This window comes from Aythya ferina (genome assembly GCF_964211825.1).
Source record: "Aythya ferina genome assembly, chromosome: 5".
In the NCBI taxonomy this organism is placed as follows: domain Eukaryota; kingdom Metazoa; phylum Chordata; class Aves; order Anseriformes; family Anatidae; genus Aythya; species Aythya ferina.
In genome coordinates this window covers 635,597-663,446 of record NC_140301.1, presented here as the reverse complement: position 1 = coordinate 663,446, position 27,850 = coordinate 635,597, and the positions used below count along the sequence as shown (strand labels likewise).

The 27,850-nt window shown below is 46.3% G+C and overlaps 1 protein-coding gene and 1 long non-coding RNA gene across 2 annotated transcripts; one reads left to right on the top strand and one right to left on the bottom strand.

The window, feature by feature from the left end:
- Positions 1–294: 294 nt before the first annotated feature.
- LOC311437051 (uncharacterized protein) lies at positions 295–27,732 on the top strand. The gene is made up of 6 exons (XM_084519851.1): positions 295–321; positions 8,210–8,396; positions 8,685–8,761; positions 9,299–9,497; positions 10,013–10,090; positions 27,520–27,732. Exons 2-6 carry the CDS (start codon positions 8,372–8,374, stop codon positions 27,546–27,548), a joined length of 408 nt encoding a protein of 135 aa, XP_084375977.1. The 5' UTR covers positions 295–321; positions 8,210–8,371; the 3' UTR covers positions 27,549–27,732.
- LOC311437060 lies at positions 12,930–26,162 on the bottom strand. Its single transcript, XR_014693259.1, has 2 exons — positions 25,342–26,162; positions 12,930–13,378 (listed from the first exon to the last, which is right to left on the bottom strand). It is a non-coding gene; the product is annotated as an uncharacterized lncRNA (long non-coding RNA).
- Positions 27,733–27,850: the final 118 nt, after the last annotated feature.

Genomic DNA, 27,850 nt, shown 5'->3' with positions numbered 1-27,850 from the left:
AAGGGGGAAGCGATTCGTGCGTGTGTGTGTGAAGGTGTTCCGGAAGGTGGGACAGAAGAAGAGTAAGTCTTCTGGTCCCATGGGTGGGGTAACGTCTGATGTTAGGTTACCCCAGGATTAATGATTAAAAATTGGGAGGATTCCCCTTTTAGGCGGGGAAGGAATAAAGTAAAAATGATACATTATTGTGTTGAAGTTTGGGGTGGTAAACAGATTTGAGGAGACCACCTTTACTGGCCCGTATTTGGGTCTTTTGAAGCTTGGGTTTGTCAGGCCTAAATATTTATGTAAACTCAAAGGAACCCTTTAGTCTGGAAGAAAGTGAGTATGCGCACCTCTGGATAAATTCGGATACAAGGACGCATCTATATCCTCTAAAAGAAAAAGGAGGGCAGGATAAAAAGAGAAAGGATTTAGAAGTCCCGACACCGCCCCTGCCCTATATTCCACCGCCTGCACCAAAGGCTCCCGTCTTTAATGGACTCCCCGAATTAGCTAATCCAGGAGAATCGGAATCGGATCATGAAACACAGGGGCCGGTAACCAGAAGCAGGGCAAGAAATCAGAAAATCTTCTTTAAGGGAGGGATTATATCCCCCACGAGAAATAGTGATGGGGGGACCCCAGCCAGGAATGGAATATGTGGCCATCCCCATTAACTCTGGGGATGTCCGAGATTTTAAGAAAAGGACAGGAGGAGGGTAAGCGAGCTTTAATGGCAACTGGCATAGTGTTTGCAGCTGCTGAGGAATAATTCTAACTGGAATAATAACTGTACATTGTATATTGTATATATAAAAGCCCAGGCATTTTTGTTAAAGTATTCTTTTATTCGTATGTTAATATGTAAATATGTAAATATAAGAACTGCCATTTAGGTGTATGTCTAAGGGAACAAAATTTGCCCAGGCATATCATCGGCTCATCAGGTTTAAATGTCCTCAGTGTAATTGTCAACAGGCAGTTAATTTACAGTGGTTTGATTTTATTTGTGTATCTATATATTGTGGATTTTGGAGGGATTGGGATTGACTAGTAAAGAGCTTCTAGGATAATGGTGGAATATTAACCACTGTAGATTACAATAGGAAAAGTTCAAAGCAAAGAAATCCCGAGGAAAAGCACCCTAGCGTGTATACGAACACATTGGAGGGATATAGTGGGCTGAGAGGGTACAGAAAGTAAAAGAACTCTTATCAAATATTGTAATCAATGGTGGCCACTTTATAAACTAGAGGATGGAGCAGAGTGGCCCCTAAATGGAACTACTAATTATAACACCATATTACAGTTAATGTTGTTTTTGTGGAAAGAAGGAAAATGGGATGAAATATGGTATATTGTTATATAATGTATAATGTTGTTTCAGTATCTTGGAGGGAAAAGGTATGGAATTAAGTTGGACTCAGAATGAGCCTTTGGTGCTGGTATTAGAAAAGTACAGGCTGGAGAAAGGTAAAGGAAATGTTAAAAGGGCTGCTGTAGGTGTTAAATGTGTGGCATGTAATATTTAACAGAGCTGTTTGAAATTGAATGAGCAGGGAAAGGTGATGTAGGCATTATCTAAGTAACAGTCTAGAAGTTTTGGTATATTTGCATATTTGCTGTGGTGTTTGTTCAGTTTCCCAAGCATCGGGGAGGGGGGGGAACAGCCTGCTCCACCAGGGGCCTCTCCAGCGGCCGCACGGGAGCTTCGGCTCCAGCGCCTGGAGCGCCTCCTCCCCCCTCCTTCTGCACTGACTTTGGTGTCTGCGGGGGGGGGGGGGGGGGTTCTCGCTCTCCCAACTGCTGTTGAGCAGCAGGTTTTTGTTCGTTTCTTTGTTTGCTTGTTTTCGTGGATGTGCTCTCACAGAGGCACGGACTGTGTTGCTCATGGCTTGGCTCTGGGCAGCAGTGGGCCCCTTTGGGGCCGGATGAAATCATCCCTTGTCTACCACGGGGAGGTTTCGGGGTTTTTCTCATGGGGGCTGCCACTGCAGTTTCCCACTCCCACACGCCTCACACCCCCCCCCCCCCGAACCTTGCCAGCAAACCCAATACACTGGGGCACCTAAGTCATTACTGACTTGTAAAGCTTCAGGGATTAAATTAACTAATGAAACCCTAAATGTGATGGGGGTAGAAGGGACTGGGATAACAGTGCCACTTTTGGGGGATACCAAGCTGAGACCAGGGGATAAAATGATCACTGGGCAATTATTGTATGTATCCAAGGCGGAAACTAACTTGTTGGGAAGGGATTTGATGATTAAATTGGGCATTCAACTAGTAAATTGTTAGACTGGAATAACAGTGTTATTAATGGAGTGCTCTCTGGCCCTGAGAGCAAACGTATATTCATCTCTGACTGGAAAGACCCTGAAAAGGGGGCGGAAGCAACAATATAGGTGGACAATTTTACCTCAGGGGTTTACAGGGCCACCTATCTATTTGGGTAAATTCTAAAAAAGATTTTGGAGCAATTACAACCTCCCAAGGAGGTATTAATGCTACAAATATGTGGATCATTTTCAGGAAAATCGATACTCCCTGATGGGGGAGAAATGCTGAATAAAGTGATAATGAGGCAAATATTAACTGTTTTACATCAGAAGAATCATTGGGAGGTGCAAGCAATGTGTGATGTTGTTCTAAGAAAGCATGTCTGTGTAGGAATATATACTTTAGGGAAGCACAGATGCAGAGGATGTACTACTATATGTCAAAGGGTAAATAAAAAGGTCTTCTGTAACCTATCTAGAGGGGGACGGGAGCCAGGGCTTTGACTTTTCCAAAGTATACAGGTAGACTTTACTGAGTTACTTGTTTGTCCTAATTGACCACGTGACTGAATGGTTGTAAAGCTTTACTGCAAGGATTAAAGCAGGCCTTTGATTTAAAGATCAAAGCCAAATTTCATTAAGTGGTATATTCTTTATTGCAGCGCTGGATGCACAGGGGATCCTTCCGCCTATCGTGCATGTTCGAAGTGACAAACTATCTTGTATTTATACAGCGAAACAATGAATATTCAATTAGCACCTATACATATTCATTACCTAACCCCGCTTACCCTCGCTTCGTATGCTAATTAGCTTATCAGTCCTTGCGCTTGCGCAAAGCCTTCCAAGAATTGTGGGCCAGGGTCTCCAGGATGTGGGCAGTGGTTTTTGGGAGGAAGGCCGTAGGTCTTCCTCGTAATGCACTTTCTTAATCAGTTGTTTTCCAGGCTGTAAAAATGCTGAGTTGTCTTTCGGTTTAACTGAGGGTCGGCAGATAACAGGATGTCTCAGTTAACAAGACATAACGGACAGTTGACTCAAGTTATCTCAAGTCTCAGCCTGACTGAGTGTTAACGGATAATGGGGTGTTTTCAAATAACAAAATGCTTAAATGTAACAGAAGGTCTACAGATAACAAGATGTTGTTTACTTTGTCCTTGCTAACTTTTAATCACAAGTTCTATTCTATCCTAAAGTAAGTTTATACAATATCATTCCACAAGTTTTATTCTATCCTAAAGTAAGTTTATACAATATCAAACCACAAGCTTTATTCTATCCTAAAGTGAGTTTATACTATATCACCTTAGAGATTGAGTGGGATTTTCACAGCCCCTGGCACCCCTCCTCTTCTGGAAAGGTAGAGCGAATGAATGGTGAAATTTAGAAACAACTAACAAAACTTATGCTGGAAATTAAGGCTTCTTGGGTAAAATGCTTACCCCTTGCACTGTTAAACATATGGACGCAGCCCAGAACTGATGTAGGAATTTCTCCTTTTGAAATGCTATATGGTATGCCCTATGACTTGGAATTGCCACTTGATCACCCTCAATTCTAATTAAGACTTGGAAAGAGACTTTTTTAACACCACGATGGGGAAGGCCCCTATGTTGTTTTGCTTACTACAGAAACAGCCGTCCGGACTGCGGAGAAAGGATGGACACATGCCAGCCGTGTTAAAGGACCCATCTGTGACAAGAAGTGGGAGATCGTTCCAGGAAACAAAGACCTGAAGCTCACGTTGTGATGAACTCGATAGGTACCGTGGGTTAAGGTAGAGGCTCTCCCCTGAAGAACACTACTGCTGCCGAGAAGAACTAAAACCTCGTATTTGGCTGCAACCCAACTGACAAGTGAGGCAGAGGAGTGAATAAGTGGGGAAAGAAATGGGCCTCAGCCATTCCTATCGGTATTTGGGGGTTCTTGCAGTAATTTCATCCTGCATAGCGACTCAACACCACCCCCACCAACCTTTTAAATGGACTTTAAGTCGATTCGAAGATCAACAGGTTATTGCAACCCAGATAACATCAGGGGGGGGCAAGCTTTACTTCTACACTATGTCAGCTGATCTTGAGGCCCCGATGCTGGGAATATATGGGATTTTATTTCTGCCCAAGTTCTAACCTGGGAAGGGGGTACTGTAAATGCCTGAACGTGTATTATTGTGCATACTGGGGGTGTTACACCATTGCTACAGACTGGACACTCGGGGCTGGTCGGGATAAATTCTTACAAGTGGGATATGGGCTGCAAGGTTGTAACCAACAATTGGATCCCCGTTACAGGTGGCGAGGGCATGGTATAGGGTATACAGGAACCTTCCATGGAAATAAAGAAATTTGCAAGGTTCTATATATAAATATAACAAACTCGGACGATACTAGCTGGGTACTAGGAAAAACGTCAGATTTTACGAACACGGAACAGATAGGGGAGGACTCATACTAATAAAGAAGGAAAAACCCGAGACTTCCAAGCTAGTCGGGCCCAATAAAGAGTTACCAGGGGAAGGTTTGGTTGTCCAGACTGTAAAGATACCTGGGACTGCCCAACCTACTACAGTGTTTTCTAATAAGTCGACAGTTATCCTTTCCCACACTGCTTCCAAGCATTGTGAGAAAAGAAAGGGGTTGTACCTGAGAGTAGTATGTGGAAAGTTATAAATGCTAGTTCTCAGGTACTAAATCAAACTAATCCTGAGATAACTGAAGGGTGCTGGCTATGTGTAAGTGTTAAGCCCCCATATTATGAAGCTATAGGAGATATGGGGAGGTCTGAATATTCAAATGGGTCAAATCCTTCCAAGTGCAGTTGGGGTCAGGAAATTGGGATAACTTTGTCTCAAGTTACGGGAAAAGGTAGTGTATCGGCACAGTTCCAAGAGATAAAAATGATCTGTGCCATGCCACTGAAAAAAATGGACCAAACACACAAATGGTTAATTCCTGCAAATAACAGTAGGTGGGTGTGTTCATCGTTGGGAGTCACTCCTTGCCTATTTTTAAAATTGTTTAGCACTTCTCATGATTTTTGTGTACAGGTGGTCATTATACCAAGGATTCTATACCACACTGAAGAGTATATGTACACCCAACATACTATAGCAGAATATCATTTACAAAGAAGGGAACCTATTACGGCTGTCACCTTAGCTACACTAATGGCTCTAAGGGCTGCAGGTGCAGGAACTGGAATTGCTTCCCTGATAAAACAAAGCCAGGAATTTACTTCTCTACGCATCGCCGTAGATGAGGATCTGGCCCGTATAGAGCAATCAATAACAGCTCTGGAAAAATCGGTTAGGTCATTATCCGAAGTGGTACTCCAAAACCGTAGAGGGTTGGATTTGATTTTCTTACAACAAGGAGGACTGTGTGCAGCCCTACGTGAAGAATGTTGCGTATATGCAGATCACACTGGGGTGGTAAGAGATACAATGACTAAATTGCGGGAAGGATTAGAAAAACGCAAAAGGGAAAATGAGGCTCGTCAGAATTGGTATGAATCTTGGTTTAATTACTCACCTTGGCTTATTACCCTGCTATCAACCATAGCGGGGCTCTTGTTGTTACTTACATTAGCACTGACTTTTGGACCATGTATATTCAATCGAGTAATCACAATTGTGAAAAGCCGATTAGAGGCAGCTCATCTTATGCTTGTGCGTGCTAAGTATGAATCTCTTGAGCAGGAGAAGGATGACGCAGAAACTTTGATGCTCAGCAAGCAAATATTGCAAAAATTCAATGAACAAAATATGTTAGAAAAAGAAAAAGGGGGGATTGTGATAAATTAGTGGGGGTTTGTTCATTGTCTTTGAGGAATTTGGAGAATCTGCTGGGGAGAAAAAGTTGTAAAATTTAATGGCCTTGAGCGGGTGCAGAGAAGGGCGATGAAGCTGGTGAGGGGCCTGGAGAACAAGTCCTATGAGGAGCGGCTGAGGGAGCTGGGCTTGTTCAGCCTGGAGAAGAGGAGGCTCAGGGGCGACCTTATTGCTCTCTATAGGTACCTCAAGGGAGGCTGTAGCGAGGTGGGGGTTGGTCTGTTCTCCCACGTGCCTGGTGACAGGACGAGGGGGAATGGGCTTAAGTTGAGCCAGGGGAGTTTTAGGTTAGATGTTAGGAAGAACTTCTTTACTGAAAGGGTTGTGAGGCATTGGAACAGGCTGCCCAGGGAACTGGTGGAGTCACCATCCCTGGAAGTCTTCAAAAGACGTTTAGATGTAGAGCTTAGGGATATGGTTTAGTGGGGACTGCTAGTGTTAGGTCAGAGGTTGGACTCGATGATCTTGAGGTCTCTTCCAACCTAGAAATTCTGTGATTCTGTGATTCTGTGATAAGGGGGAGGATTTAGCAAGCAGATAGCAGGAGGGGGTGTTGGGTAAACATCCTTGAGTTAGAAAGAGTTGAGTAGGAAGACATGGTGAAATAGACACGTCATGTTTTGATGACGTTAAAGAAGTCCTATTAAGAGAAGCTGGCCCAGATAGCTAATCAGGAGCAAGTCCTCACTTGTTTGTGTTTTCTTTTTTTTTTTTTTTTTTTTTGGGGGGGGGAGAGGAGGGTAAATTTATGGATTTTGTGTGAGAACTGCTGGACTTGACAAACACCCACCAGCTCCCGCCTCTTAATACAGTGGGGAGGACTTGATGTTACTGCTGTCTAATCTGACTTGAGAACAGGAAACACGCAAATACTGGTCAGGGTTTCATTATCAACAAAATGTATAGTTGCAGAAGAAAATGCCATCTTACAGGCACCTTTCCTGAAAGCCTTCAAAGGTAGGGATTCTAATCAGCAAGTCTGAAGTACCATAGATTACCCTGAGTTGCAAGGGACCCACGAGGATTACTAAATTCAACCCCTTGCTCCACACAGGACCACCCAGAAATCAGACCGTACATCTTGGAATGTTGCCCAAACACTCCTTGAACTCCAGCAGGCTCAGTGCTGTGACCGCTGTCCCGGGAGCCTGTTCCAGTGCCCAGCCACCTCTTGGTGCAATACCTTTTGCTAATATCCAGCCTGACCCTCCCCTGTCACAGCTCTATGCCATTCCCTCAGGTCCTGTTGCTGTCACCTGAGAGAAGAGATCTGCACCTGCCCCTCCACTCCTCCCTCTCATTGTTTAGGTGTTTTAGCTGCTACAATCAAACTCAGAGATTGATGGTGCCTTAGATCTTCTTTATCAGGATTGTAGAATAACTGTGAGTCCTTGCCTTGCTTTGGGCCCAGTAACTCTTTTGTGTCTGAAACATACATGTACGCTTTGGAGAGGGCTGGTGTCAGGTTACAAAACAAAAGGGTAAAAACAGGTAAAGTCTTCTGCAGGGGAGACGTGCAAACCCGGAAATAAGTTGCTTGCTACAACTGTTTACAGACCACATACTTTCTAAAAACATAGGTATGAGGGCTAGGTGCAGTGCGTAGCTGTTTTCCTGCTACTAGTATTGTACTGTTTCCTAACCAGATGTCTTTCTTGAAATGACATAATTGCTTTAAATAATTTAAAATGAACCCTGAACTAGGAGCATGTCATGATAGATAGCCAACGTAGTATTTCAGCTATTGTGCCTTATTGCTAGTTTACCGATCTGCTGTCTCTGAAAACTGAGGCTATATGTTTTTATGGCATAGACTATCCCTTTGGTTAAGTTTGAATCAGTTGTGATTATGTCCTCTCCTAACTTTTAGCAGACCCTCGGCCTTCTCACTGTGGGAAAAGAAAAAAAAAAGAGAAAGCCTAGAAACTGTGTGAAAACTGTTTAGCAACGGCCAAAGCAGTGGTTTGTTTAAGGCACAAATCCAAAGGGTGGCAGTATAGGGACTGCTATGAAAGAAAGAAACTCCGTCCTAGCTATACCCAGAACAACAAGCTGCACTTTTCACCTGTTAGTTAAGCATCGGTAAAATCTACAGCACAAAATACTTTTGGTATTGCAGGTGAAGATTCATGCTGGCCCAAAGTTTGCCGCTTATTCGACGTTCAGCCCCTCAGAAGTGAAATCTCTCCGCGCTGAATATGGGGATCTGGAGTGCTGCATTGAGGTTGCGGACAGTGTACAAGAGGCTGTTGAACATATCCACAAGTACGGAAGTTCTCACATGGACGTTACCGTCACAGAGAATGGTTTGTGACCAATCTGTTCCCTTAAGCTTCTGCTTTGGCTTCACTGTGGGATCTTGTTATTAGCATAATGACTTGCATTGCAGTAGTTTCTCTTATCTTGGTTCCATAGTAAGCATAATCAACTGGAACCCTAGGAGATACATCTATCTATAGTTGTGTTTAATTGAAGGAAAACATGTTGTGTGCCCTTATTCCAGGAGGTGAAAGCCTGTGTTTGAGCAACTGGCCAACGGCAAGTCAACACATGCGCTTGTCAGGCAGACTGCTTTGTGTTCTTGTGTTGTGCAGATTTACCACATCAGACAGTTTTGCAGAGACGTCTCCTGAGTCCTGGAGATGTCTTTAGGCCTCTGAAGGAGGAAGAGGTGAGCTTCTATAGAGGGAATATGGGTTGTGGGAAAGATCAGACTATATACGTTTGTCATCCCATGTCACTTTTAAGTCCTGCAAACAAGGACCACAATAGTATTTCCCCATCTCTCCCAGTCCTTTATTTCCCAGTTCCACATCTGTAGCATAAAAGCTGCGTGTATCTCAGTTCCCAGTTTCTTGCTCCTTTGGTGCTGTGAGCTTCTGTAGCTTGGGGCTGCTGTCACTTCTCCCCAGTCATATGACTATCCCTGTTTGCGAGGTCTAGACTGTAGTAAGAATTAGACATCTTTTCACTTTCTTCTTGTCTTTGCAAGCTCCTTGTAATATTTACAGCTGTGTCTATGTGCTAAATGTACTCTGAAGAAGGTGTGCGTGAACATGTTTTAATCCAGGCTGTTAAATGCTGTCTGATAATGTTGCAGGTGAAAGTTCTGCTATTGTATCTGTTCAGGGTATGAGGCTGTGCCTATTGGCCTGCATGATCATGCTGTATGTACTGTATCCTATTTTCTGCTCTGCCTCTTTTTCAGAGAAAACAGCAGAGTTCTTCCTCCAGCACATGGACAGTGCTTGTGTTTTCTGGAATGCCAGTACCCGATTCTCTGATGGATATAGATTTGGACTCAATAAGTGCCTGTGGTGTGCAGGCAGCTAAGCACCACAAAGCCGTTTGCTCACTCGGCAGTGTGGGAGGAAGGAAAGACTGGAACAAAACTGAGTATCAGTTACGTAAGTAAACAGGTGCACATACTAGGAATTGCAGAAGACAAGGGAAACATTAATTCCTGAGGGAGAAACTACTAGAAATCTCTGTAGCAGGCTCAAACACACAGTGCTCTGTGTGCTAAAAAATTGTAATTAGGGTTTTATAAGATCATGCAGAGGTCTCTTTAAGAAGAGGGGGGAAAAAAGGATGTAAGATTGCGATCTTGACTAATTTAATTCTTACAGTTCAAAGGGTAAACTCTCAAACGAATGCATGATATATGTAAGACGTGTACCTTTCTGGCTCACTTTTCTCTCTAAAAGTAGAGCTGTAACAGACAGAAGTATAAACACTGCAATTTATAATAGTTAATTTCCTCTAATCAGAACAGATAAAAATCACTTCTGACACTTGGGGAGGAGCGAAGGAAGGGAGGTCACGCTGAATGGCTGCTTCTGCATAAAGATGTAGAGCTATATAGTACAAAGTTGAATATCTTCCGAGGATCAACTACCTTTACCTTGTGTGTTTTCTACAGTGCTGAAGTTGGTATTAGTACTTCTCGTATCCATGCACGAGGACCAGTGGAAATTGAAGGACTCTTCAGTACAAAATGGTTAGTGAGAGGGGACAATCATGTTGTTTCTGACTTCTCAGAGCATGGGAGCATGAAGTGTCCTCATGAGAGCCTACCTCTCCCTCAGGGAAACACCAACTGAGTACTTTTTGAGAAAATGCAGGGGTAAAATACTTATTGAAGATGTTCAGGCTTCAGGGTGCTTCCTGCAGGGAGAGATTTGTTTTTCATCTCCAGGAGCATTGTTCTTGGTCACTGTGCAGTACAATGAATATGAAGTGATCCTATCCGTGACACACATTATTTGCTGCTGTCTGTTGCTGTTTCCTTAGATAGTATCTGCGAACTGACCTTGCTTTTGCCAGAGGGGTTTCTTCAAAACGTACAGATACCATAAGGAGAAATTTAAACATCTGCTGCATTCTTTTCCTCCCCTTGCTCCCCACCAGCAAAGATGCCTGGTGGTAGAGTGTAAGTTTTTTTCCCTGTCTTTGAACATCTGTCTTGGTGAACAAACTTGGTAGCTTTTCTTTGGTCATGTGATCATGGCAGCTCTTGAAAGCTCTAAAGCTTTAAGACACTTACTGTCTTTGTTTGATCACTCTGCGATTCCTATGCATTTGGAACGCGTATTTCATTAATGTTTTGACCAAGCAACCTTTTTATCTAAATTCTCTGTATTTTTGACAACTGTAGATAAGTAGCGCAACTGCGTACAGTGTGAAGTTTGTTACCTATGTCTACCAGACATTTATTTCTTGTGGGTTTTATATGAAATGTAATCCCTCTACTTTGAAGTTTAAAATAAGCCCTGAATAAATGCTTCCTTTTGCGTACTGGAAGAAATGAACTCACATGTGCATGCTGCAGCTGGGGGCTCAGTGCAGCCCTCCATAGGTTAAGGTGGTTGGAGTGTCAAGGTGGATGGGGAGGGAGTGGAATGATGCCACGCTGCAAATGCTGGCAGAGCAGGGAGAGGGATGGGTGCAGGCTGCACAGGGACATCCTCTCCTGTGCATCCGTTTCTTGCTGCTAACTTGCCTCTGCACGCTTTGTTGACTGCTGGCATGTGTGTGGTCCTCAGGAACTGACATAGTGGCACGCAGGGCTTGTCTGGGCATCTGGTTGTCTGCTGGATAGCCATGTAACCCCCACTCACCCATTTCGGACCATTGTACTCTACTCTGGAACCCTGAGAAACCCATTGTGCCCCACACTCCTCTTGTGCTTCGATGCTCTCCTGAGACTTTGTGACAACTGCTTGCGCTGAACCTGCAGAGCAGTGCAACCACAACTGGTACTGCCCATCAATGACAAAAGCACTGCACCCAGGTTTGTACGCCTGCACTAGCATTCCCTGCGATTCTTCTGTCCAGCTACCGCTGTTATTCCTTCCTCTGTCCCACTCGTCTCGATCTTTTTTGATTCCTCTGCCCTTCTCTGTGTCTCTCTTCCTCTATCCTTTCCCCTGTTCTCGTGACATCTAATCTAACTCCCCTCTTTTAGTTTAAAAACTCCCTTGCCCTGTCATTATCTGTCTGAGCAAAAAGTTGCTCTCCAACTTTTTTTATAACCTGCCTTTAGGCACTGAAAGGCAGCAATCGGCTCTCCCTGGAGCTTTTTCTTCTCCATGGTGAACAAGTCCAGCTCTCTTGGCCTGTCTTCAGAGGGGAGAGTCCCCATCGTTTGTTCTAACTTTGGTTGGGTTAATCATTTCCATTAATGAGGAAACGGTTAAGGCAATTACTGCACGATTACCCAAAGCAGCAGCAATAGTAAGAAGCCCACTTCTGTCATCCATTTCCCAAGCAGGGACTGATGGACGGACAGAAGGACGCCACTTGATGCATTGCCTGCCAGGGGAAGGGGAGTTGCTGTGTGTCCATGGGTCTAGGTTCCGCAGCTGGGTGGGTGCAGAGGGATAGGGGCTGGGGGGAGGGTCGTCCCTGTTATAAGTTGCCCCCTTAATTAATTTTCAGAGAGCATTGCATTAATAATAGAAAGGAATGTATTGAGTAAGCAACAGCAAGCAAAACAGCGCTGGGCGGCCGGGGAGTCTCGGCTCCACCAACGGCGCGCACCTCACCCCCGCCAGGGTCCCTTTTTATATCTTGGTAATTCTGGGATTACGCAGCACATCCTGGTATATTCTGCAACTGCGCGCACTGTTGCTAGGGGGTCGTCTCTGTCCCTTTGGTGGTCGTGAAGATGAAGGCCGTAGTCTTCCTCCGCGTTGTGGTTCAACTTCTTTTTTTTTATTTGGTCATGTTGGCCCAGTGTGAGACAGGAATGCAGGATGTTGATACACTAGTTTAGCAACTTATCAGGAGATGGTTACATGAACTTTGCAGCAGGATCTTTGAACAAAAGAGGCAACTGAGATGCAGAAGGAGAGAAGGGGAGGGGGTTCTCTTTTTTGTTACATTAAGCAAAAGAATTTTCATAGTGTCTAGCCAAGTATTATACATCTTACTTCAGCAGGGAGCTTTTGCAACTCCTGCTCCTCAAACGGAACTCCTTGTTTTATAATACAAAAGACAATGAACAAACATTTATTGTGTATTACAATCCCTCCTTTTTCTTTTAGTTACTCATTTTGTTCATTGAAGCTCTGCAATGCCTGGCTATTAAGAACTAATGTTTCCTCGATTCCTTCGTTGGTACTTATTGGCTCGTATTTGGCATGTATGAGCATTAGATGTGCCGCTTCTAAACATCCCTTTACAATCGCAATCAATTTATTAAAAATATGTGGTCCAAAAGTTAGTGCTATTATTAATAACAAGAAAGGTCCTGTTATTGTTGATAATAAAGTAGTAAGCCAAGGTGAATAATTAAACCAAGATTCGAACCAGCTCTGTCAGGCTTCATTCTCCCGTTTCCTTTTTTTTTTTTTTTTTTTTTTTCAACCCTTCCCTGGGTCTTGCCATTGTATCTCTTACCACTCCAGTGTGATCAGCATACACAGCATTCCTCTTTCAGGGCTGCAAACAGCCCGTCCTGTTGTAAAAAAAAATACCAAATCTAATCCCCTACAATTTTGTAACACTACCTCTGAAAGTGACCTGATAGATTTTCCAGGACTGAGATGGATTGTTCAATTTGTGTCAGGTCCTCATCCACAGCAATGCGTAAGGAAGTAAATTCTTGATTTTGTTTAACCAATGAGGCTACCCTGGTCCCCACTCCAGCTCCTCCCAGGATTATTAGGGTGGCCAAAGTTAGAGCCGTGAATGGTTCCCGTCTTTCCAGATGATAACTTGCCACTGTGTCCTGGGTATACATACAATCCTCAGGGTGGTATAGAATCCTTGGTATAATTATCACCTGTATACAAAAATCACGAGACGCATTAAAGAGTTTTAGTGATAGCCAAGGAGTTACGCCCACTCACGAACAAACCCACCTAGCGTTGTTGGCTGGGATTAGCCACTCGGTTGATTGTTTTCCATTCTCCATGGTATTACATAGGTGACACTTCCCACTAGGAACCGTGCCCACACACCTACCACCTCCAGTGACTTGTGTTAGTGTTACCCTTATGTCTTTTCCCCAACTGCAATGTAGAGGGCTGTTCTTGTTTGTGCGGGTGGGCTCCCCAGGATCCCCAATAGCATCATAATATGAAGGCCTTATACTAAAGCATAATCAACAGTGTTTTGTTACATTTGGGCTTGTTTTGTTTAATAATTGGTAGCTGGCATTCATGACCCCCCCATATGTTATTCTCAACTATGTTATCATTCTCAGCTTTACCTGAGCTTGTAGGGCTGCCGAGGGTTGGCACTGTAGTATTTTCCACAGGCTGGATTCCCTGGACATTTTCTGACAATACCTCATTTGGTCCTACTGCCTGGGGCCTATCAGCATCCTCCTTTTTATTAGTATGAGTCCTCCCCTATCTGTTCCGTGTTCGTAAAATCTGACATTTTCCTAGTACCCAGCTAGTATCGTCCAAGTTTGTTATATTTATATATAGAACCTTGCAAATTTCTTTATTTCCATGGAAGGTTCCTGTATACCCTATACCATGCCCTTGCCACCTGTAATGGGGATCCACTTGTCAATTACAATCTTGCGGCCCATATCCACTTGTAAGAATTTATTCCGACCAGCCCCGAGTGTCCAGTCCGTAGCAATGGTTTCAGACCCCCAGTATGCACAATAATACACGTTCGGGTAATTACAGTACCCCTTTCCTGGGTTAGAACTTGGGCAGAAATGAAATCCTGATTGGTTAAAGCATGGCTGCACTGACACCAGGTCACATAATGTGATGCGGAAACTGGGAGCACCCGCTGTCGTTGTTTGCTGGATGATGAATTGATCCTCCCATCTGATTAAGCTCCATTTAAAAGGCTGGTGGGGATGCGCAGACCCAAAACTGACCAAAACGATGATACTGACTCCCATGTATCGTAGGAGGTGGTCGGAGCCCATCTAAATTGTCGGCCCCTCAGTCCCCCACCGTTTTCACTTCTCTGCCTCGCTTGTCAGTTCGGTTGCAGCGAACTACAAGGTATCGGTTCTTCTTGGCAGCAGCAGTGTTCTTCAGGGGAACCTACCAGGGAGCCTTTGAAACAGGGCCTCCTCCCCTTCCCACGATACACAGATAATATACAATACTTATCAAGTCCGCCTTAGTGTCAGCTTCAAGTCGTCAGGGCCTGGAGCTGCCTCCCATTTACCTTCCCGGACTGGTCCTTTCACACGGCTGGCATGCGTCCATCCTTTCTGCGCAGTTTGAATAGCCGTTTCTGTGGTAAGCAAAACAACAGAGGGGCCTTCCCCATAGTGGTGTTAAAAAAAGTCTCTTCCCAAGTCTTAATTAGAATTGAGGGTGATCAAGTGGCAATTCCGAGTCATAGGGCATACCATATAGCATTTCAAAAGGAGAAATTCCTACATCAGTTCTGGGCTGTGTCCATATGTTTAACAGTGCAAGAGGTAAGCATTTTACCCAAGAAGCCTTAGTTTCCAGCACAAGTTTTGTTAGTTGTTTCTTAATTTCACCATTCATTCGCTCTACCTTTCCAGAAGAGGAGGGGTGCCAAGGACTGTGAAAATCCCACTCAATCTCTAAGGCCTGCTTTAATCCTTGCAGTAAAGCTTTACACCCATTCAGTCACGTGGTCAATTAGGACAAACAAGTAACTCAGTAAAGTCTACCTGTATACTTTGGAAAGGTCAAAGCCCTGGCTCCCGTCCCCCTCTAGATAGGTTACAGAAGACCATTTTATTTACCCTTTGACATATAGTAGTACATCCTCTGCATCTGTGCTTCCCTAAAGTATATATTCCTACACAGACATGCTTTCTTAGAACAACATCACACATTGCTTGCACCTCCCAATGACTCTTCTGATGTAAAACAGTTAATATTTGCCTCATTATCACTGTATTCAGCATTTCTCTCCCATCAAGGAGTATCGATTTTCCTTAAAATGATCCACATATTTGTAACAATAATACCTCCTTGGGAGGTTGTAATTGCTCCAAAATCTTTTTTAGAATTTACCCAAATAGATAGGTGGCCCTGTAAACCCCTGAGGTAAAATTGTCCACCTATATTGTTGCTTCCACCCCCATTTCATTTCAGGTCTTTCCAGTCAGAGGTGAATATACATGTACGTTTGCTCTCAGGGCCAGAGAGCACTCCATTAATAACACCGTTATTCCAGTCTAACAATTTACTAGTTGAATGCCCAATTTAGTCATCAAATCCCTTCCCAACAAGTTAGTCTCTGCCTTGGGTACATACAATAATTGCCCAGTGATCATTTTATCCCCTGGTCTCAGCTTAGTATTCCCCAAAAGTGGCACTATTATCCCAGTCCCTTCTACCCCCATCACATTTAGGGTTTCATTGGTTAATTTAATCCCTGATGCTTTACAAGTCAGTAATGACTTAGCTGCTCCAGTGTATTGGATTTGATGGCAAGGTTTGGGGGGTGTGAGGGTGGGAAACTGCAGTGGCAGCCCCCGTGAAAAAACAAAACAAAGCAAAACAAAAAAACCAGAAACCTCCCCATGGTAGATAAGGGACAATTTCATCTGGCCCTAAAGGGGCCCACTGCTGCCCAGAGCCAAGCCATAGCAACACAGTCCGTGCCTCTGTGAGAGCACATCCACGAAAACAAACAAACAAAGAAACAAACAAAAACCTGCTGCTCAACAGCAGTTGGGAGAGCAAGAAACCCCCCCGCAGACACCAAAGTCAGTGCAGAAGGAGGGGGAGGAGGCGCTCCAGGCACTGGATCCGAAGCCCCTCTGCGGCCGCTGGAGAGGCCCCTGGTGGAGCAGGCTGTTCCCCCCTCCCCGATGCTTGGGAAACTGAACAAACACCACAGCAAATATGCAAATATACCAAAACTTCTAGACTGTTACTTAGATAATGCCTACATCACCTTTCCCTGCTCATTCAACTTCGAATACCTTTAACACTTTCAACAAACCTTTTAACACTTCCTTTATCTTTCTCTAGCCTTTACTTTTCTAATGCCGACATCAAAGGCTCAGTCAGGGGCCAACTTAATTCTGTACCTTTTCCCTCCAAGATGCTGAAACAACATCAATATACAACATTTCATCCTGTTTTCCTTCTTTCCAGAAAAACAACATTGACTGTAATATGGTGTTATAATTAGTAGTTCCATTTAGGGGCCACTCCGCTCCATCCTCTAGTTTATAAAGTGGCCACCACTGATTACAATATTTGATAAGGGTTCTTTTACTCTCTGTACCCTCTCAGCCCACTATATCCCTCCAATGTGTTAGTATACATCCTAGGAGGCTTTTCCTCGGGATTTCTTTGCTTTGAACTTTTCCTATTGTAATCTACAGTGGTTAATATTCCACCGTTTTCCTAGAAGCTCTTTACTAGTCAATCCCAATCCCTCCAAAATCCACAATATACAGATACACAAGTAAAATCAAACCACTGTAAATTAACTGCCTGTAGACAATTACACTGGGGACATTTAAACCTGATGAGCCGATAATATGCCTGGGCAAATTTTGTTCCCTTAGACATACACCTCAATGGCAGTTCTTATATTTTCATATTAACATATTAACATATGTATAAAAGAACACTTTAACAAAAATGCCTGGGCTTTCATATATACAATATACAATGTGCAGTTATGTCCTGGTTTCAGTTAGAACAGAATTAATTTTCTTCCTAGTAGCTGGTAGAATGCTGTGTTTTGGCTTAGGATGAGAAGAGTGCTGATAACACCCCGATGTTTTAATTGTTGCAGAGCAGTGCTTATACCAAGCCAAGGACACCTCAGACTTTTGCTCTGTCCTGCCAACAGGCAGGCTGGGGGTGCAGTAAGAGCTGGGAGGGGACAGACCCAGGACAGGTGACCCGAACTAGCCAAAGGGGTATTCCATACCATCTGACGTCATGCTAAACAATATATAGGGGTGGCTAGCCAGGGGGAGGGGGCCGGACTGCTCGGGGTTAAGCTGGGCATCGGTCAGCGGGTGGTGAGCAATTGCATTGTGCATCACTTGTTTGTACATATTATTATTAGTAGTACTATTATCATCATTGTATTGTTATTATTATTATTATTATTTTCCTGTCTTATTAAACTGTCTTTATCTCAACTCACGGGCTTCACTTTCCATTTCTCTCCCCCGTCCCAGAGAGGGAGGGGGGAGGGTGAGCGAACGGCTGCGTGGTGTTTAGCTGCCAGCCGGGTTAAACCACGACAGTCTTTTTGGCGCCCAACGTGGGGCACGAAAGGTTGAGATAACGGCAGATCTGACCAGAGTGTGTTAAACTAAATTTGGTATAAGTATTAGACCTGCTTAATAGTCACTTGTCATAATGCTGATTGCTTTAATCTCAACTGTGCTGCGCCTGTTTTCCAAATTGAGTATTATAGCACGTTATTTTCCGTATGTGCTCTCTGTCATGTTGTTTATCCTCTCCGGGCCCTGGTTTCAGACCATTATGGTACTGTGTGTTGTATCAGTGGCTTATGAGATGATGAAATATCTGGCCATGACTCTAACCTGGTATTTGTACTCAGTAACATCTTCGATTCTATACTTTGGAAACTGTATTTTGGAAACTATTAGCAATTGTATCTGTTGCCTTTTTTCATTAGGGAGTCAATCTGTGGAGGGGAAAGGGGAAGATAATTTTTCTTACTTGATCACTCTCCCTTTCTCCTTCACCACCCCTGTACCCTCCTTGATCACTCTCCCTTCCTCCTTCACCACCCTCTTATCCTCCGAGTTTATTACAATAGCTCTCCAAGATATTGAATATCCTTGGGATACTCAGACCAGCATAGTCCTGTTGTTCTGCCTCCTGAATGCACTTCAGGTTCTGCTTAAAGTTAAACAACTACTTAGGAAGCTCATCCGGAGATCTGCCCGGAGGCAGTATAGTTGTGGGTGGCAGGGAGTATGGGAGGATATGGGCAGGCATCTAGACCAGTTGGCACCCCCAGTGTTTTGGAAATTCACCCCTGAACAAGTGCAAAATCCTCAAAAACTGGCAGAATGCTTGAATAAAAGGTGTCGCGATTCGGGAAGTTCCAAAGTAACACAAATCATTGTAACATGCTGGGGCCTGGCTCATGCCTATCGAGCTGCCATGGATACTGCTATCAATTTAGTGACAGACCCTGCGGCCACTCCAAGTCCCGTGACAGATCCAACGGTCACTGTGACCCCTACGGTGGACTCTGCAGCCGCTCCAGTCCCAGCTTCTGCAGATGCTCCAATCCCAGCTCCTGCAGCCACTCCAGTCCCAGTTCCTGCAGCCGCTCCAGTCCCAGCTCCTGAAGCTGCTCCAGTCCCAGCTCCTGCAGCCGCTCCAGTCCCAGCTCCTGCAGCCGCTCCAGTCCCAGTTCCTGCAGCCGCTCCAGTCCCAGCTCCTGAAGCCGCCCCAGTCCCAGCTCCTGAAGCCGCCCCAGTCCCAGTTCCTGCAGCCGCTCCAGCTCCAGTTCCTGCAGCCGCTCCAGCTCTGGTTCCTGCAGCTGCTCCAGTCCCAGCTCCTGCAGCTGCTCCAGTTCCAGCTCCTGCAGCCGCTCCAGCTCTGGTTCCTGCAGCCGCTCCAGCTCCAGTTCCTGCAGCCGCTCCAGTTCCAGCTCCTGCAGCCGCTCCAGCTCCGGTTCCTGCAGCTGCTCCAGTTCAAGCTCCTGCAGCCGCACCAGTTCCAGCTCCTGCAGCTGCTCCAGCTCCGGTTCCTGCAGCTGCTTCAGCTCCTGCAGCCGCTCCAGCTCCTGTAGCTGGGTCAGAGAAACGAGCTGTAGCAGTGCAAGTTGACCCTGCAGAGGGTATTCCAACCTCTGTGGCAGACCCTATAACAAGGTCAGAGAAACGAGCAGTAGCAGTGCAAGCTGCCCCTGTAGAGAAGGTGAAAAAATGGTATAGAGATTCAGGTCGTTTAGAACGCAGAGAATCTTCTGCCAAATCTAGGTATAGAGACGACGGAGACGACGACGACGCTGGGCCATCAAGGGTTCAGGAGGAGGAAGATGAGGATGCCGAAAAATCAACAGTAACTACCCGAAGCCTAAACGAGCGTGAGTTACGAGATGTGCGAAAAGATTTTGGTCGCTGTATAGGTGAGCAGCTTGTCACCTGGCTGCTCCGATGCTGGGACACTGGAGCCAATTGTGTGGAATTAGATGGCAGGGAAGCCAAGCGACTGGGATCCCTTGCTAGAGATGCAGGCATTGACAAAGCAATTGCAGATGGAGCACAATCTCACAGCCTCTGGAGGCGTCTCCTCTCAGCTGTGAGGGAAAGGTATCCCTTCAAGGAAGAACTTTTATGTCTACCAGGCAAGTGGACCACTATGGAGAAGGGAATCCAGTATCTGAGGGAATTAGCCGTACGGGAAGTGATTTATGAGGATCCAGACCTCAGACAAACATCCAAAGATCCAGATGAAGTCAGGTGTACGCGACCTATGTGGCGGAAGTTTGTACGGAGTGCACCATCATCATATGCCAGCTCATTGGCAATAATGGCCTGGAAAGAGGATGAGGAACCCACAGTGGATGAAGTGGCTAAACAACTCCGGCAGTACGAAGAAAGTCTCTCCTCTTCCTTACAGGCCTGCGTCTCAGCTGTGGAGAAACTTTCTGAAGAGTTCCACCAACTTAAAGAGAATCTATCTTCATCCCCACCTGAACCAACCAGTGTCCACCGACCAAAAGAGAACACTGTGGAGAAACTTTCTGAAAAGGTTCACCAACTTGAAGAGAGATTATTCTCCTCCGTACCTGTACAGAGCAGTGTCTCAGCTATCAGGGGTAGTCGTTCATCCACACAAGGAAGACGATATGGTGGGTACTCACCCCGTGCTACCCTGTGGTTTTACTTACGAGACCATGGAGAGGACATGAGAAAATGGGATGGAAAATCTACCGCGACCCTAGAGGCACGGGTACGTGAGTTGCAAAAGAAAACAATCAGGAAGAAAGGATTCTCTGAAAAGTTTGCTGCTGCAACTTCCAGCAGACAGTCCTTCAAACACAGAAACGAAGAAGATTCCGACCAGGATTAGGGAGGCCCTGCCTCCAGCCAGGGGGAGGAAAGGGATAATCGAGTTTATTGGACTGTGTGGATTCGATGGCCTGGCACATCAGACGCACAGAAGTATAAGGCTTTAGTAGACACCGGTGCACAATGCACTATAATGCCATCGAGCTATAAAGGACCAGAGCCCATCTGTATTTGTGGAGTGACAGGGGGATCTCAGCAGTTGACTCTATTGGAGGCTGAAGTGAGTCTGACTGGGAATGAGTGGGAAAAGCACCGTATTGTGACTGGCCCGGATGCTCCATGTATCCTTGGCATAGACTATCTCAGAAGAGGATATTGCAAGGACCCAAAAGGGTTCCGGTGGGCTTTTGGTATAGCTGCCTTAGAGACAGAGGGCATTAAACAATTATCTACCTTGCCTGGTCTCTCAGAGGACCCCTCTGTTGTGGGGTTGCTGAGGGTCGAAGAACAGCAAGTGCCAATCGCTACCACAACTGTGCACCGGCGGCAATATCGCACTAACCGGGACTCCCTGATTCCCATCCATAAGCTAATTCGTCAATTGGAGAGCCAAGGAGTGATCAGCAAGACTCATTCACCTTTCAATAGTCCCATATGGCCAGTGCGAAAGTCTAATGGCGAGTGGAGACTAACAGTGGACTATCGTGGCCTGAACGAAGTGACGCCACCACTGAGTGCTGCAGTGCCGGACATGCTGGAACTTCAGTACGAACTTGAATCGAAGGCAGCCAAGTGGTACGCCACAATTGATATCGCTAATGCATTTTTCTCCATCCCTCTAGCAGCAGAGTGCAGGCCACAGTTTGCTTTCACTTGGAGGGGAGTCCAATATACTTGGAATCGACTGCCCCAGGGGTGGAAACACAGCCCTACCATTTGCCATGGGCTGATCCAGTCTGCACTGGAGCAGGGGGAAGCTCCTGAACACCTGCAGTACATCGATGACATTATTGTGTGGGGTGACACAGCAGAGGAAGTTTTCGAGAAAGGGAAGAAAATAGTCCAAATCCTTCTGAAAGCCGGTTTTGCCATAAAACAAAATAAAGTCAAAGGACCTACACGAGAGATCCAGTTTTTAGGAATAAAATGGCAAGATGGACGTCGTCAAATCCCAATGGATGTGATCAACAAAATAACAGCTATGTCTCCACCAACTAACAAAAAAGAAACACAGACTTTCCTAGGTGTTGTGGGGTTTTGGAGAATGCACATCCCAAATTACAGTCTGATTGTAAACCCACTCTACCAAGTAACCCGTAAGAAGAATGAGTTTGAATGGGGCCCTGAACAACGACAAGCCTTTGAACAAATCAAGCAGGAAATAGTCCATGCAGTAGCCCTTGGGCCAGTTCGAACAGGACCAGATGTAAAGAATGTGCTCTACACTGCAGCCGGGGAGAACGGCCCCACCTGGAGCCTCTGGCAGAAAGAACCTGGGGAAACTCGAGGTCGGCCCCTGGGGTTTTGGAGCCGGGGATACAGAGGGTCTGAGGCCCGCTATACTCCAACTGAAAAGGAGATACTGGCAGCATATGAAGGAGTTCGATCTGCTTCAGAGGTGGTCGGTACTGAAGCGCAGCTCCTCCTAGCACCCCGATTGCCGGTACTAGGCTGGATGTTCAAGGGAAGGGTCTCTTCTACGCATCATGCAACTGATGCTACATGGAGCAAGTGGGTTGCACTGATTACTCAGCGGGCTCGAATAGGAAACCCCAGTCGCCCAGGAATATTGGAAGTGATTATGGACTGGCCAGAAGGTAAATACTTTGGGATATCATCAGAGGAGGAGGTGGGTCGTGCTGAAGAAGCCCCACTGTACAACCAGTTACCAGAAAATGAAAAGAAATATGCCCTGTTCACTGATGGGTCCTGTCGTATTGTGGGGAAGCATCGAAGATGGAAGGCTGCTGTATGGAGTCCTACACGACGAGTTGCAGAAGCTGCTGAGGGAGAAGGTGAATCGAGTCAGTTTGCAGAAGTGAAGGCCATTCAGCTGGCTTTAGACATTGCTGAACGAGAAAAATGGCCAGTTCTCTATCTCTACACCGATTCATGGATGGTAGCAAATGCCCTGTGGGGATGGTTACAGCAATGGAAGCAAAACAACTGGCAGCGTAGGGGCAAACCCATCTGGGCTGCTGCATTGTGGCAAGATATTGCTGCTCGGGTAGAGAACCTGGCTGTGAAAGTACGTCACGTAGATGCTCATGTGCCCAAGAATTGGGCTACTGAAGAACATCAGAACAACCAGCAGGTGGATCAGGCTGCTAAGATTGAAGTAGCTCAGGTGGATCTGGATTGGCAGCATAAAGGTGAATTATTTATAGCCCGATGGGCCCATGACACCTCAGGCCATCAAGGTAGAGATGCAACATACAGATGGGCTCGTGATCGAGGGGTGGACCTGACCATGGACACTATAGCACAGGTTATTCATGACTGTGAAACATGTGCTGCAATCAAGCAAGCCAAACGGTCAAAGCCTCTTTGGTATGGAGGACGATGGCTGAAATATAAATATGGAGAGGCCTGGCAGATTGATTACATCACACTCCCTCAAACTCGCAATGGCAAGCGCCACGTACTTACAATGGTGGAAGCAACCACCGGATGGCTGGAAACATACCCTGTGCCTCATGCCACCGCCTGGAACACTATCCTGGGCCTTGAAAAGCAAGTCCTATGGCGACATGGTACCCCAGAAAGAATAGAGTCAGACAATGGAACTCATTTCCGAAACAACCTTATAGACACTTGGGCCAAAGAACATGGTATTGAGTGGGTGTATCACATCCCCTATCATGCACCAGCCTCCGGGAAAGTTGAACGATACAATGGACTGTTAAAGACTACATTGAAAGCAATGGGCGCTGGGACATTCAAAAACTGGGATACGCATTTGGCAAAGGCCACCTGGCTAGTCAATACTAGGGGATCTGCCAACCGAGCTGGACCTGCCCAATCAAACCTGTTACGTACTGTAGATGGGGATAAAGTTCCTGTAGTGCATGTAAAAAATATGCTGGGTAAAACAGTCAGGGCTACTCCTGCCTCAGGAAAAGGCAAACCCATTCGTGGAATTGTTTTCGCTCAGGGACCTGGATACACTTGGTGGGTGATGCAAAAGAACGGAGAGGTCCGGTGTGTACCTCAAGGAGATTTAATACTGGGTGAGAATAGCCCATGAACTGAATTGTACCATGTTAATTGCTATATAATACTGTATGTTACCACTACCATGACTACTATAGGTGACTAATTAGAATGTATGGAAAAGAGTGTAACCTGAGCATGACATAAATGGTATGGAATAAGGGGTGGATAGATGTCCTGGTTTCAGTTAGAACAGAATTAATTTTCTTCCTAGTAGCTGGTGGAATGCTGTGTTTTGGCTTAGGATGAGAAGAGTGCTGATAACACCCCGATGTTTTAATTGTTGCAGAGCAGTGCTTATACCAAGCCAAGGACACCTCAGACTTTTGCTCTGTCCTGCCAACAGGCAGGCTGGGGGTGCAGTAAGAGCTGGGAGGGGACAGACCCAGGACAGGTGACCCGAACTAGCCAAAGGGGTATTCCATACCATCTGACGTCATGCTAAACAATATATAGGGGTGGCTAGCCGGGGGGAGGGGGCCGGACTGCTCGGGGTTAAGCTGGGCATCGGTCAGCGGGTGGTGAGCAATTGCATTGTGCATCACTTGTTTGTACATATTATTATTAGTAGTACTATTATCATCATTGTATTATTGTTATTATTATTATTATTATTTTCCTGTCTTATTAAACTGTCTTTATCTCAACTCACGGGCTTCACTTTCCATTTCTCTCCCCCGTCCCAGAGAGGGAGGGGGGAGGGTGAGCGAACGGCTGCGTGGTGTTTAGCTGCCAGCCGGGTTAAACCACGACAAGTTATTATTCCAGTTAGAATTATTCCTCAGCAGCTGTAAACATTATGCCAGTTGCCATTAAAGCTCGCTTACCCTCCTCCTGTCTCTTTCTTAAAATCTCAGACGTCCCTGGAGTTAATGGGGACTGCCACATATTCCTAGTCACTAATCCCTGAGTGCTAGAATCAGAGTTGTTATTGGCATCTCCCTGGGGTTGCAGATTAAGAAGCCCGGGAGTCGGAGGGGCTGCAGGTGGGGGTGGTGGAATATAGGGAGGCAGTGGGGCTGGGATCTCTAATTCTCGGTTTTTCTTGTGCCTCCCATCCCCTCCTTTTTCTTTTAGAGGATATAAATTGGCTCGAGTTTCCGAGCTGATCCACAAATGTGCATATTCACTTTCTTCCAAACTAAAAGGTTCTTTTGAGTTTACATAAATATTTAGGGCCTGGCAAACCCAATCTTCAAAGGACCCAAATACGGGCCAGTAAAGGTGGTCTCCTCAAATCTGTTTACCACCCCAAACTTCAACACAATAATGTATCATTTTTACTTTATTCCTTCCCCGCCTAAAAGGGGAATCCTCCCAATTTTTAATCATTAATCCTGGGGTAACCTAACATCAGACGTTACCCCGCCCATGGGACCAGAAGGCTTACTCTTCTTCTGTCCCATCTTCTGGAGCGCCTTCACACACACACACACACACACAAATCGCTTCCCCCTTTTCGTGGCCCAGTCCCTCGCAGGATGTGGGAACCGCACTACCAAGGGGTCCGCACTCGCTTCGTCTGCAATTGGACGTCTCACAGCGACACGCTCCAGGATACCCAACCCCAACCGAACGGATCACCGGCCTATACTTACTCACTCCTGAGTCTTCGTTCGGTCTTCGTGCACAAAGATTACTAGGGGTTGCCGGCTTTATTTGCTTGCTGCCGAATTTAGGGTTCGTCGGTGAAGGATTTGAATGAAAGCAGTCCTAGCGAAGGCCACTGAAATCAGCGGGGCGCCCCCTCCGAAGGTCTTTCAATCAGATTGCCTTCATCCGAGTCACGGCACCAAATTTGTTATAAGTTGCCCCCTTAATTAATTTTCAGAGAGCATTGCATTAATAATAGAAAGGAATTTATTGAGTAAGCAACAGCAAGCAAAACAGCGCTGGGCGGCCGGGGAGTCTCGGCTCCACCAACGGCGCGCACCTCACCCCCGCCAGGGTCCCTTTTTATATCTTGGTAATTCCGGGATTACGCAGCACATCCTGGTATATTCTGCGACTGCGCGCACTGTTGCTAGGGGGTCGTCTCTGTCCCTTTGGTGGTCGTGAAGATGAAGGCCGTAGTCTTCCTCCGCGTTGTGGTTCAACTTCTTTTTTTTTATTTGGTCATGTTGGCCCAGTGTGAGACAGGAATGCAGGATGTTGATACACTAGGTTAGCAACTTATCAGGAGATGGTTACATGAACTTTGCAGCAGTGTCTTTGAACAAAAGAGGCAACTGAGATGCAGAAGGAGAGAAGGGGAGGGGGTTCTCTTTTTTGTTACATTAAGCAAAAGAATTTTCATAGTGTCTAGCCAAGTATTATACATCTTACTTCAGCAGGGAGCTTTTGCAACTCCTGCTCCTCAAACGGAACTCCTTGTTTTATAATACAAAAGACAATGAACAAACATTTATTGTGTATTATAGTCCCCATGTCTGTCGGCTGCTGGCCCCTCAGAGTGCGGGGGCAGCCCTGCCGGGTGGGGTGGGGGGCTGCCTATTGTAGGACCAGGGGGGCAGCCCTGTGCTGTCTTCGCTCCCCGGGCCCGGGGGGGTGCTCCTCTGTGCAGGCGGAGCGCAGCAGTGGGCGAGTGTGGCCGGGGCTGCTTGTGTTGGCGCAAGTGTGTGGGGGGACTGGGGGTTACTGGCTGGACCCCCAGGGCAGGGGAGGGCGTTGGGGAGGCCGGGGCAAGGCAAGCTCAGGCGGGGGTGGCGGGGACCGCGCGATGGTGCTGCCGGGCTGGCTCCGGGGTGTCCACAGTGGCGGGTGGCTGGGAGTGTCTTGCCCCGCAGCATGCTGGGAGTTGTGGTCCTCAGGCCTTCCCAGTGGGAAGCCGCGCTGTGATTGGCTCAGAGGAGCCCAGGGCTGAAGTGGCATGCAGGGCTTGCCGGCACTATGGGTGGAAGCTGCTGGGTTCGGCTCGGCCCAGCCCGCACCACTGATTTGCTGTGCCACAACAGAGTTGGTGGTTGGTGCTGTCCCCAAGTGGAGCAGGCTGGGAGGAGATGAGGTGGTGGGCGCCAGGGCGCCACGCGGTCAGCGGCTTCTGCTGAAATGGCCCTTGTGCTCGGTTGGGGTGGTGTTGGATCGGACTGGGCGTGCAGCGGGGACTGCACTGCGCGGGGCTTCGGGGAGCTGGGGGAGAGGGAGGCGGTGGCGGCGGGGGGTGTGGGGGGCAGAGAGGGCAGCAGGAGGAGGTGCGGTTGTGTGCGCTTGGCCAACACCCCTTTGGGTTGGGTGGACTGCTCTGCCCCGAGGCATGCTGGGAGCTGTAGTTCTGCGGTACCAGGCAGCCACGCGGGCTCCGGGCTGCGCGGCTGGTCCTTCCCCAGGCTGGGGCTGGGCTGCGCGCGCCGGGAGGTGCAGGTTGCTGCTGGGTGTAAGTTTAAGCTTGGAAATAGAGGGGGAGTGAGGGAAGGAAAAAAAGCAAAGCCTTACAGAGCCTCAGCTCCACCGAGGAATGAATAACTGTCTTCTTCTGGAAGAACAGTACTGATGTATCAGCAGACTCATATGCAAGCTGATCCAAACTGGGTGCACCTCGGGTGTACCTTGTCTATTAACTATCTCTGACATTGTGTCACCCCATTAATATCAGTGGATGTACCCAGCACCGCCTTGGGGCTACATAGAACGTGGAAATTTCTAGTACGTTAATGTTACTCTGTTAACAAAACTGACGTACTATCTGCTTGCTGTTTCTATTTTTTTTTTTTTTTTCTGTTCAGTAGTCTCCTCAGAAGTTGTTGTGGACACGTTGTGTATCTTTTCTGTTCTTCCAGGATTCATTCGTCAGGAAAGACGACCATGAAATCTGATGGCTGTGGACAACCATCTACCAGATGGTTGTTGCAGATGCTTTTGGTCAACTTCATTCGTCTTCTTAGCTCGTCTTTTCCTATATCTTGAGTTGAATTTTTGTGCAGTGCTATGTTTGCAGTGGTAATGTTGCGGCTGAGGTGTTTTTGAGTAAAAATGATCTTATCTGTAATAGTGAATTCACCACGTGTGGCTTTGTGGAATGACTCCCACGATCATAACATTTTTCTTCTTTGTCACAGATATGAGAAAAGCTCTTTGCAGAGAGATGGAGAAGGAATTAATTATATCTCT